At 31.2% G+C, this 13,247-nt stretch overlaps 1 protein-coding gene across 1 annotated transcript in view; it reads right to left on the bottom strand.

Annotated features, from left to right (window-relative positions):
- Nucleotides 1-562: 562 nt before the first annotated feature.
- Nucleotides 563-13,247, bottom strand: part of LOC148308385 (uncharacterized) — a 29,452-nt gene continuing 16,767 nt past the window's right edge. The window contains exons 7-8 of the mRNA XM_088261844.1: nucleotides 11,777-11,998; nucleotides 563-8,852 (exon numbers count right to left, since the gene is read on the bottom strand). Of these exons, the coding sequence (XP_088117970.1) occupies nucleotides 8,596-8,852; nucleotides 11,777-11,998 (479 nt within the window). The 3' untranslated portion in view covers nucleotides 563-8,595. The remainder of the gene's footprint in view (nucleotides 8,853-11,776; nucleotides 11,999-13,247) is intronic.

Below are 13,247 nucleotides of genomic sequence, written 5' to 3'. Positions count from 1 at the left end.
AATACATTTGAGTGAGTTCTGTGTTCACCTCAAATAAAGGTATCCTTGCTCTGTGTTCTAACTGCATAGATCCCAGAAAAGCTTTGAGCGAAAGAATTATCTCTTCTCTTCTTCTTCTTCTGCTTGGTGTAGGGCCTTGTAGCCTGTTTTTCTCTTTGGTGGTCTGCCTGGGAGTCGTCTACCTTGCGGTTGGCATATTGCAATGTGGGGGAGTCTGGATGGTTCCATTCTCATCAGATTGTCTCCTTCGTTGCCTTCCCCACCTAACGACATCTTCGATCTCACATATTTCCCTTATCCTGTTGTTCTGAAAGAATTATGCTTTAAATAAAAACTTTATAATTTTTTCACAATCTGTTATGGATTGCGTTTATTTTGTCCTATCCAAGGTTTCAAACAGAATTACATACAGCCCTCAACAACACAGATGATAGGTACTATAACATCTATTGGCTTTTTCAATCAACTTTCCAATCTAGGATATTGTTTCAAAAGATATAATTAATACCAACTTTTTCCAATCAAAACACATAAAGGGGTAAAATAAGGTAACAAGTCATTATTGCGTAAACTTTTAATAACCAAGTTTTTTTTACAAATTATCCTATAAGTCAATTACACAAAAAAAATCTACCTAAAATATGTTACAAACATTAACTACGAAGGCCACTTTTGGTATTAACTCAAAATCAAACAAGAATACCGAGATTCTTAAAAGAAAAATAAACGAAAAAAAAAAGTATGGCACAAAACAAATATCTTAAATAAATCAAATAAATAACAGTGTATATCTAGAAATAACATTATAGGAAACATTATCATGATTGTTAGTGTCCAATTCTTTAGGCAAGTTACACTATTTATAATTTTATATACCATCGGTGCAAATTCATAACCGCCTGAGCTAGGAGAGGCAAAAAATGCAGACAAATAAACCAGGAGAGAGAAGATATCTATTACTGCTGTAAAAGTGATCAAATACTTTATAAACATGTAATAAGGACATGTAGAATAATTTTCTCCCTCAACTGACATTTCCGAGCGAGTTACTCTCTGACATAAGTCATATAGTGCAAGACATGCAGTAGTGAATTCACATTGATGATATGTAAGTACACACAAATGCTAGAAAGACAAAATGCTGTTTAAAAATGAGTATATTTTCTGGTTTATGACATTTAAGACATTGTTTGCGGATAATACTTAAAATGCGACTGGATGTGAATCTTATAACATACACGACCTTTATAGACTTAGAGAAGGCTTTTGATAGAGTGGATTGGTACCTCTTGTTTAAAGTCATGAAGAAAAGAGGGATTGATTGGAAGGACAGAAGAACCATCCTCAAATTGTACAAGGACCAACCCACTCTCATAGATATTAATGGTTCCTCAAAAGAAGCCAAGATAAGAAAAGGTGTGAGACAGGGTTGTCCGCTGTCACCCTATCTATTCAATTTGTTCATAGAGGAGGCCATTGAAGAGTTGAAGGAAAAAACAAATGGAGTAAAAATAAACGGTCAACAAATACATTGTATAAGATTCGCTGATGACATCGCCCTGATAGCAGAGGACGAGAGTGACATGAACCACATGTTAAACACTCTCTCTAATGCTCTGGATAAGTTCCATTTGAAAATTAATGCCGCCAAAACAAAATCAATGATCGTTGAAAAAGAGCAATCTGACCTCCATCCAACAATACTTCTCGGAAATAGAGTAATTCAACAGTTGGATCAATTCTGTTATCTGGGTAGCACGCTAACATATAACAATAAATGTACCCTAGACATAAAAAAGAGGATAACGCTAGCCAAGCAAACTTTTATGAAAAAGTACAGCCTCCTATCAAACAAACATTTAAAAATTGAAGTAAGAAAAGGATTCATAAAGGCTTTTGTTTGGAGTGTTTTGTTGTATGGGTGTGAAACCTGGACCATCCAAAAGTACGAAAAAGACCGGCTTGAAGCATTTGAGATGTGGGTTTGGAGGAAGATGACCAAGACATCATGGGTCGTAAGGAAGTCCAACGAAAAGGTGTTGCAGGACGTAAAAGAAAGAAGAGAGCTTTTAAATCATATTTTGAAGAGGAAGGCCAAGCTAATAGGGCACTCAATTAGACATAGCACCTTTCTTAGCAACATCTTCGAAGGAAGAATCTTGGGAAAACGAACAAGAGGCCGCCCAAGAACTTCATACTTCCAGGATTTGAAGCGGCTCATGGACGTCTCCTCCTATTCGCAGCTCAAGAGGATGGCGACTGACAGAGACAAGTGGCTGACACTACAAGGCGCTGCCTTTAGAAGATGATGATGAATACTTAAAAGCGTCTTTTACATACTGTTGGTAGAGAGCGGAAGACGCTTTTAAGAAGATTGTGTTTGCTTATTTTTGGTTTGGCGGTTACTTGTGATTAGTATGCTAATTTGGGTCGGGGTTAATGAAAAAACCTGCTGCAGCTGCCCTGGCAACGATGTGTTAAAATATTCATTGTTTATCTACATTCGGGAATGGAAACTACTTCAACAATAACTATCTTTCAGTAATAAATCAGCATTTTAGTAATACCTTTTTTTCTAAATCCAAAAAAAAAGTGGAAGACTTTGATTTTTTTGTGCACTCTCAATGACAAATATGCCTTTTTTACTTTCCATCATCAATATGTTTAACTATTTCTACATGGTTAGCATGTATATGGTAGGTGATTTTCTGAACAGGGCAGATACCCCGCTGACATGTATGCATATCGTCAGATTTGCCCTTATATCATTAGTGTTTTATATGATTTTTGATTGACAATTGTTTGACCACAAGCTTTAAACATATTTCTAGTGACATCTTACAAATTTCCTCACAAACATTGATTAAAACAGTTTTTTTTATTAAATTAGATCTTTGATCGATTGTGATATTGATGAAAAGTTCATATTTTGCCACTACATATATGTGACAAACACTATAAGCAGCTAATGCATCAACTTGATATGAATATGGACCGTATCTTTATAATATAATGGGATTTTATACTGATGAAGAAAAAAAATTACAATAATTTATAATTGGTTATGATCCAGTTTCCTGGAGTTGAGTTTTAAGTTTCAAAACAGATAGTGTCAAATAAATTGTCAAGGATTTGAAAAATATTCAATCAAAATGAAGTATGCATGTAACATACATATTTAGACGTACGAGACATTGTACTTTTTTTTAATTTGATTTCTTGAAAATAGCCCTCCATACAGATGCTACATGTTTAAATCAAAGATAGGGAGAAAATGTTATTACGTATTTAAAAAATCACAACATTATGATTTTAGATATTTATATTCAGTTTTATTATTAGTGCCTACATACTGATCACTTTGTTATACTTTTTTATAACTGTAACGGTAGGGACTGACCGGAACATTTCGTCATAACGTAACGTTGTACCTCCGACTATGGATGGAGCGCTTGACTCGCTGTACTGACTATATGAATGCTCGCATCGTAACGTGTTACGTTACGAAGAAATAGCTCTGGTCAGTCCCCACCATAAAGATAAGAAATTATTCATTTCTATAGTTTATTTAAAGTTATATTCAATATTTTAAAATATACATTTTACTGAACAAACAACACAAATATTTCTGCATTCATTGAGTACATTATAAGAATGCAAACACATATTTTTTTCATAAAAATCGTTGATCACTTATACTATTCAGAATCTGTTTTTTTTTTCCAAATTTCTAATAAAAAGCTCACATCCAAATGAGTAATTATTATTACAAATTTTCAATTGATAAATTTGTGCAAAAATTTTATATTCATACAGCATCCCCGTTATCTGTGAGGTAGGTTCTGCCAGTATGCCATCAACAACAACACTGTCATCTAATTGACTAGAAGCTAATATAAAGCGCCCTTCACACAAACGATGGATCACAACAATCTCTAACCAAATCTCTCTTAACTGCTAAATATCGCACATCTATTTAACAAAAATTGTACAACATTTAGGTTAGGTTAATATAATGAAAGAAAAATATTATAATGGTTCAATCAGAATAAATTATCCATATTCCTGCAACCATTGATTGTTTAATATTTGAATGATAATGATAAATATAAGCATGCAATATGTATATGTGCCTTACCCCACCTGATTCTACAATAAATTACTGAACCTTTTTTTAAAATTTACTGATGAATTATAAAACTCTATACATTCTCATTCTTACTTTCATACTTATTTAATTGGAACTCTAATATTTTATGAATTTCTATTTTTCAGTTCATAGAGAAACGAGTGTCGTATGCATATGGGGAATATTATTTAAATATTATAGATATGACTGCGGATAAATGAAACAGCGGATAATTAAATTACAGACAACAAAGGATGTTGGTTACTTTTCAGTGTGTAGATACAAAGTTACTACATATTATGAATGTAAATAGGTACAAAGTTTATGATAAATAAATTTTATGAAAAATTTCAATGAGAAACACAACCCAATGATTTATTTTAGGTACACGATTTGTATTATTTTATTTTACAATTTTATAACTAAAAGAAACTGTATTGTAGTAAAATAAAAAAATGTAGTTTTAAACCATTGAAATCCACAGCATATAATTCAAATAGTTTGAAACTATATTTATTTTTATAATAACAGATTTAAACAATTGACCTGCAGAAATTCTCAGTAATTATTGTCATGAAATAAATTAGTATATTTTTTATAGTTGAAATAATCTGGAGCTTCCTTCATAACGAATTCAAAGGAGAAAAAAAATCATTCATTCTACTGACTTATGTCAAAATTGACAAAAAATAATATATGGTAAAGACTCATTAATTCGAAAATAATGGGACCAAAACATGGAGAGAAAAAATTTAATTAGCAAAATTGGAAAAAAACTCACTTTTCAAATATAAACTGAAGTGACACTGGCCGATAACTATCGTTGATTTTTGTGAAACGAACAAACTTTTTGCTTGAAACTATCGGACATAGCGGAATTTCAAAATAGTCTTTTAAATTAAAGTTATTTAAATTAATAGTTTTTACTGTACATCCTTCATTTCATTGGGCAGGCAAAAAATAAAAGAATATCCCCATAAATCAAACATTGTTAATTAATAACTTTTACAAATTATTTTAAAAGAATGATACTTGAATTCGATAAAATAAAAACCAAAGTTGTTTGACTTGCGACTTGGATGATTTAAAGTATGTGTTATGTTCTTATAATTCAAGCACAAAAAAGGTTTACGTAATAACTCATTTACATAAAAATCAACAAGTAATAACATCCACATATTACCAAAATATTATTTATTTAAATGCATGCGTAGTTGAATAATGTTAAATTACACACAATGATAAGCAAAATATAAAACAATAATTTAAAGGACTCTCAATTGACCAATACAGTGCTAAGTCAAATTTTCGACTTTGAAATCCGCTATAAAAGTTTGGAAGGACATATTTTTTACTCTGGCATCAGTGTGTTTTTAACAGTTGACCTTGGAGGTTGTGACGCAGTGCACATGATTATTTCATTAATTGTATTGACAAATTAACAAATAAAAACATTTTTAACAACAAATAAAAATAAAATAAAAAAACACTTTTTTTATAATTAGGTAAAATCGTTCAGTATGTACTCAAACTGATAATCATGGCATATCAGACCCTGACTAGTAAAAAAAATTGCAAAAAAAATATTTCAAAGTATGTATATGACTATATTTTTTTTGTAAGTTGGTAACACTATAATAATAGTCAATAAATCCATTCAAGCTAGTAAAACTACATAATCAGATTTTTAGATGGTTTTTTATCAGAATGTGCTTTAATAGACTTTGTATATTATATGACATAATATATGTGTATACAAATTTTGAATTGTTTCTTGAAAAAAAAAACATGCATATTGAAAAATAATTTTATAAAATTGCTGAATAAATACTTTCTCAAACTAACCACAGATCTTGCCGTTAAATCAAATATGAAGCAACATGAAATTTATGATATATGTATTAGTTACAAAAATTTGAGTAATGTGGTTGTCAATCATGGGTAGAATGGTGAATATTACATGTGTATGAAGTGATCACTTAACCAGCCTATGATAGGTCATACATAACCCCTGTAAATACCCAGACATTCATATTTTTCTTCATCTATGTTGAGATGTCAAAATGTAAAAATAGGAAACTGTTTTATCCTTCAGGCATTCAATATCCTAAATACCGAGAATGCATTATTTTAATGTGCATTAACAATGTGTGACACAAATATACACAAAATTAACCCTTTTATTTTATAGATAAAGACATTATGACAATGAAGAAATTAACAGCGATGTCGTATGAACAACTGGAGAAACATTACTGTATTTTTTTTATTTGATATTCTAAGAGATTAAATAACCATGATTAATTTAGTGGTCCGATCACCATGCGTATCACCCAGGATTAGATTCTCAGATGATAAAGTAGATTTAATGTAATGTTTTCATATAATTCACGATTAAGATAACTACATCAGCCAAATCCGATGGCATATGTACAACTTGGAAAAAGGAAGACATACAAAGAGCGTGGAAAAAAAGTATCATTTGTGGTATTCGAATCTAAACAATATTGTCACACAAAAAGCGAAAGATAAATTCATGTTTTGCTAAAATATCCATTGAGCCCAATAATTAAACTATAATTTTGTAATATCCAAGAGCAATATAAAATATCAGTTTTAAATAACAATTATGTAAAACTTTCTTAAAATAATTTTAATAATTTCTATACCTAAGATTTATTCTAGTCCCTAATGTTTTCAATTTGTCAAAAATATCAGTTCTCTGTTAAAGATTTGTCGTATGAAATTCATCAATATTTTTGAAAAGAACACATATGTACACTCCATTATTCTATCACAACGTATAACTTTATACAAATTACTAACTAGACACCGATAGTATAAACAACAATCAAAATTTTCTTCTTAAAGCCGCCAAAATGGCAGATTTACATAAAATCTAGGAATATAAATAAAAACATCGCCATCATGCACTTTAGAAATAAATAATACATTAATTTACATTATTTTAAAAGTATCAATTCTTATTTGTGATGAGTTGACTGCAATTTCGCTAGGAAAAATTAAATTCATTAAAAGAAGCGTATAAAATCAAGTAAATAGGAAAACTTGAAAATGGATATCGTTCCAAATTAAATTCCAAAATTCATATAACATGATTTATAAAATTTAGCAAATAAATAATGAGTGATTAAAGGCGTCAACCAAACAAATCGCACTTCCAACAAAAGAATTTCATCTAACAACGCACAAGTCTTAAAGTAAATGAAAACATTGTATGGTGATATGCGTAAATATTAAAGCTATATCTAAATTTTAGAACATCACTTTATGGCAGGAAGGTTATTAATTTCATTCGCATTCTTATTGTGCAGCATAATTGGACTTCAACCGTGAGTTACAAAATTATTTTAAAAAATTACATGATTTCGGTATAAATTCTACGGAGGTATAAATTGATGAAAACGAAGAGTCCACAAATAGATCAATGTTGTATTCTACATAAATTAGATCATTTATGGAAATAACACCACCAAAATTAAATCTTCCACAAATGCTTCTAACGCAAAACCACACAGTAATTGTTTTTGGTTTATTATACATTGTTTTTTTTTATTTTTTACCTTCAAAATATAATCAATAAAACAAAAATTAACTAATATTGCGCGTAACCTTAATCGAATTGATTGTTTGTTTGGGTGATTTACGCAAACAAACATGATAAAACTAACAGCAAATTTTTGTAATCTTAAACTGTCGTTTTCGGGAAAACAATTTTAAGTAAAGGTATTTAATTAAAATTTAAATTGGTAATCAATAATTGCACTGAGGTTTCAAGAAACTACATATGTGTTTAAGACCACAGATGACAATTCAAGTACTATTTTTAAAATAAATTTGGGAGGATTTTGAAGTTCGTATAAAGTATATGTATTATCTTTTTATTTATATAAATCCGAAAGACCAGTATTTTTTTTTTAACTTTTATTTGCGCAATTTACAAATCTACTGTAAGTTGGCAATATGTTGCATCATTACACATATGGGTGGTTTAGGAAAATCAGTAGCAATGCCGTTAAAACCAGTTCATACAGGAGTCAGTTCCCTGCTTGCAGTACAATATTCATAAACAGGGTACATAAACTTCCAAGTTTTGCAATTTTAATCCTTGCGGTCGAAACAACTAATGGTGTCATAAATTGTTTGATTTTCTTTTTAAAATATGTGAAATCATAATTTTTGTCTCCCTTTTTGACAGATTTTAACGAGAATAGTACCAATTGTCATTACATATATGAATTTAATTGCCGACGATAATATGAAAAATTGACCATTTTTGCCCTAGTGCGGATGCGAACATTTTGTCCATAAGCCTTCGGGGCTTTTTTTTTTGTCAGTCAAGTTTGCCTATACTCTCTGAGGTTAAGAAAATCAGCATTAATTATTTGGTAGAATACAACATCATTTCTGGAAAGGACTCAACGAAGGATCATAATACTGATTAATTAGGAATCACAGTCTGGATCTTCCTTGATCATGTGCCGTACGCTGTAAGGAGGTGTATCCTTAAATTTCCCAATGAACTCTAACAGTTTCTGGAGGTTCTTTTGTGTTTCAATCTGTTCGGAGAGGAGTTTGTTTTTGACGCAGTTCTTTGCCTCGATATTCTCCTTGAGTGTTTCAGCTCTCATTTCTAGTTTCTTGAGGTCAGACCGGAGCTGGAGGTTACGCTCTTGCAGTAGTTTCTTTTCCGAAAGTTTTTCTGCAATTCGAGTAAAGTTCATATTAGATAGAGTAAAGAAAAGTAGCCCAGAAAACAGGAGCTAAGTATTTTTGTCTATTAACCCTTTCGGGTGTAATACTGTACATTTACAGCTAGCGCATTGTCCTGACAGGGGACAAAATACCTACAACGGCAATGTACTTTTGGCGTATGAACATTATTTAAATATTAAAACTTTTACATTTGAAATAGAAAAGATTATTGCATTTTTTGTGAAAGTGTAGGTATATTACATGCTTGCTTTGCATATTTTGATGTAATTTTTTTCTTGTTACAAATTTGAAAAAATGTACAAGATACTATCATATGCCACTTCGAGAAGACTATAATACTTTTGGGTGTGTGCATGTGTATGATGTTTAACTTTATACTGACAAAAAACATTTCATCAGCTGGCGCATATTTTTCGCATCACCCAAAGATCATGATACCTAACTATTACTGAATTCTATTACCTAACTAACCTTTATCATCAAAACACAAATTTCCATACTTTTCTCGATTTGATTAACTTTGGTTGAGTTTTAATTTTTTATATTGTTGTCTATCTTATTCCATGAATTACTATTTCATAAAATTTTACATAATATTTACTTAATAAATATAAAAAAGGTGTCCCAGTATAGATTTAGTACAAAAAGCTTCGTCTTTAAGGAGTTAGTAAAAATAATCATTTATATATATATAATAATAAATCCCTTACTGCACCCCAATGGTACATAGGGCACTGCTTCATATAAATGCAGTGTTATCTCGATCGATTACACATGAAGGAAAGGTGATCAGCCCTCCACTTCAAGTACCAGTCCAGTGTAATATTGAATAAATATTAGAGTGAAAAAATCACTTATATTTATTAAACCCCCCTGGGAATCGAACCCGGGACCTCCAGAACGGTAGGCGAGCATGCTGACCATTACACTACGGAGGCGGATATATATATATATATATATATATATATATATATAGATAAAAAATTGTAACAATGTAAAAAATAGTGATAAAATGCATTTTTTACTTTGTAGTCTAACAGTACTACATTATCTATTGTACATGTAGTTTTTATATTCGACATTTAGATAAATAATTGACAAATCATCACTTATAAGATAGATTGCAAAAAAAAGACAATTCGCAAAAATAAAACCCCCCATGGTACATGGACCACTGCATCGGATCAATGCAGTTTTAACTTGATAGTAAATTACATGAAGGCAAGGTGATCGGTTGTGCACTCTGAATTTTCAAATCGAGGAGTGGAATATATTTTATAGAATACAGATGATGTAAGTCGAGGAAATATGGGAACAGAAATGGAGGAGGAATAGTAGGTAAGAAGGAGAAGAAAATGATAATAGTTAGACAAGCTACTGCTAATGTGCACGAGTTCTTTGAGGGCATTGAAAGCTCCCTTCCATACCCGGATCTAGTTTAAAGACCTTTAATCTTTGAACTTTGAGCATTGGTCTCAGGTCCACTCTTGTAAATAGCAAAAAATAAGCTTCATTAATTTACAACATTTTGAGTGTCCAAAACTTCACTTCACACATCTGGATTATCTCCGATTATAGGAGTTATTTTTCATATTTTTTTTTTAACATCTCAACATAGATGAAGAAGAATATGGAAGTCTGGGCATTTACGGGGCTTACAACCATCATAGGCTGGTTTAAGGGAACACTGAAACCAGCTGATTATTTAAAAAATTAAGCACTTGTACAATACCACTAATAGAATTTTACTTCATTACACACAACTAGATTCGAAAACTACAGTTGTTTTCATCGACAGGTGATTAATATGATTTATTAATCACCTGTCAATGAAAAAAACTGTATTTTTTAAATTTAGTCGTGTGTAATGAAATAAAACTTAATCAGTGGTATTACACAGGTATTTAACATTTAAAATAATCAACAAGTCATTCCACAAAGTTAATGCTGAATCAATAAATAATATGTTTATACACTAGTTTATTGGTCTAGACTTTATTTTATAAATTCGATTTTGATGTTTTTAATGTCCTCATCATTGGCAGATGAGATTCCCCGAGGATACTATGCATCAAATATTAAAGTGAATACAGTGAAACCTATATCTATCGTTCTTTGAATAATCGTTTTCCCGGATGTGTCGTTTATTTCTCCTACCCCAAATTCATTTCATACAAAAATAAAATGCATCAATCGTTTCTCTATCACCATTTTACCGCATTCATCATTTGAATTATGCTGCATATTTGATATATTTTCATTAATTGATTCGGCAGTCACATTGTGGTTAAATCTATCCACTTTTAATTAATGTTTTACTTACCACTATTTGTGGTATTTGCTAAGTAAAACATTAATTAAAAATTTATACATTTTGTCTGATTTTTTTCAATTTTCTCTATTTTGTTACATTTAACAACAATATTCCAACGTGTGGGATAGATAACTAAAATAAAACCACTTGTAAACGTGGAGGCTTAATATATTTTTTTTACAATAACGAAAATACATATACTGTTGACTTATCTTATTAATATTTCAATCACAAATTATTTACAATGCAATAAACTAAACTATTTTTTTGGTTCAGTTCAGTTTTGTATTTTTGTAAAAAAAATAAATACATCTATTTGCTTCTTAAACTCATATTCTTTTTAGAATTTTAACCTAACAATGGTTATGCAAATTGGGAGGGCGATATCTTTACTAGATTGTATCTCCTTGTATATGACTTCTAAATCCCGCATTCATAGTTTATTTCAATAGGTCCCTTTAAAACGATAGATAGAGGTTTCACTGTACATCACTTGTACTAATTTCGACTCCCGTGGGAATTAAATGCAAAAGCTCTTACACAGTCGCCAAATGTGCTAACCGCTGAACTGTGGAAGCGGGCTCAATATCGTTTACCTTTAATCAGAAGTTCCGAGGATTTGACTTCAGACTTGTTAGCGAACCCGATGACGGTCATGCTCGTGGCCCGGGGCTCCCGAACCGTCTCCCCGCATAGGGGGCAGGGGAGGCACGAGGGGGGCTCCTTCCGGGGGGTGGGGGAGGTCCTGCCGGAACTGGCGCAGCTCCAGTGGAAGTAACTACCGCACGGGCGACAGTGCCGCAACAGTGAGGGGACATCTGGGAGACAATAAATTGGATTTTAAAAAAAAAGAATAGTAATTATAATAATATTAACACACTATGGAAGAGAAAGGTATTTATTATTTTGTTTGTAAATAAAAATACTACTTGACACTGGCAGAAACATCCTTTCACTGGGTGACTGCCATAATAATTAATTTTTTTTTAATATTTTTAGATTGATGCTTAAGGATGGAAAGGGTATTTTTACCTTCTGCGCCGCCCTCATTTCAAAGTCAGAAAAGAGGGAATTACATATTTAATGTTTTTATATGAATATAATGTACCACTCTCTTTATTAAGGTCTTAACTATTTGTACATAATTATGAAATCCCATCACCAGCGGTCCGCAGGCATAAAAAACATCCGTCCAAAGTGTGTTAACCTAGATGGTTCGAACAAGGGGATCGAAATCCCTCAAATATGAATTTTAATTAGACAACTTTAGTATTGTAAGAGCTACTTATTCCATTTTTTTGTAATCGTAAAAATAAAAATAAATCTTTTTTATTTTTATAATATCAAATACTTAAGAATATTGGTTTTGATGAAAATCACAGTCAGTATAATAAGGATGTTAATTTTTCATCTGCTAGCCACATCTTATTTCATTCACTCTGATAAATGTGAATAAATGTAACACAAGGAGAGAGCGAGACAGTTCGATTACTCCGCTTTCGTTCAATTTGATTTCCGGCCTCTCGCTTATATATGATTTCAATACAAATGTGAACTGGGGTCTTTTTTTCTTTCTTTATTTTAAATTCTTTTGCATTTCACAATATAATATAAATACAAGTAAAAAAAAATATATATAATGTGGATTTTTTTTTGTATTATATAATTTATAATACAAAAAGAGATCCACAAAGCCATGGCCTATGTGTGGGTATATATTTTGGATTATAGTTAAGGGTCTTTTTATTTCAATGTTCAAAATAATAGTAAAGGGCAGTGGCAAGAATACAATAAATGTAATCAGAAATCAAATTAGATTTAAAGTTTTAACACACTATCAGCGGGCGGATTCGCGCTCATAATAGAGATAAACATCTCTGAAAAGAAGTGATAACATTTAACCATACTGTATACATCGATATGAGATCAAAAGATGCCGCAAAAGTCATGCGTAAAAATAACTTACACGCAATTTACGATGAGTCGAGTGAAAAGGTAAAATTACCCTTCCCGCACATAGTGCGTTGATATAAACTACAAATATTTTGGTACCCTGCTTCGGATCGT

The sequence above is a fragment of the Brachycentrus maculatus genome, unplaced genomic scaffold, assembly GCF_059751285.1.
Source record: "Brachycentrus maculatus isolate JH-2025_06_01 unplaced genomic scaffold, ASM5975128v1 h1tg000167l, whole genome shotgun sequence".
In the NCBI taxonomy this organism is placed as follows: Eukaryota; Metazoa; Arthropoda; class Insecta; order Trichoptera; family Brachycentridae; genus Brachycentrus; species Brachycentrus maculatus.
Note: the sequence above shows the minus strand (reverse complement) of the source record. Positions and strands in the feature narration are given on the sequence as shown.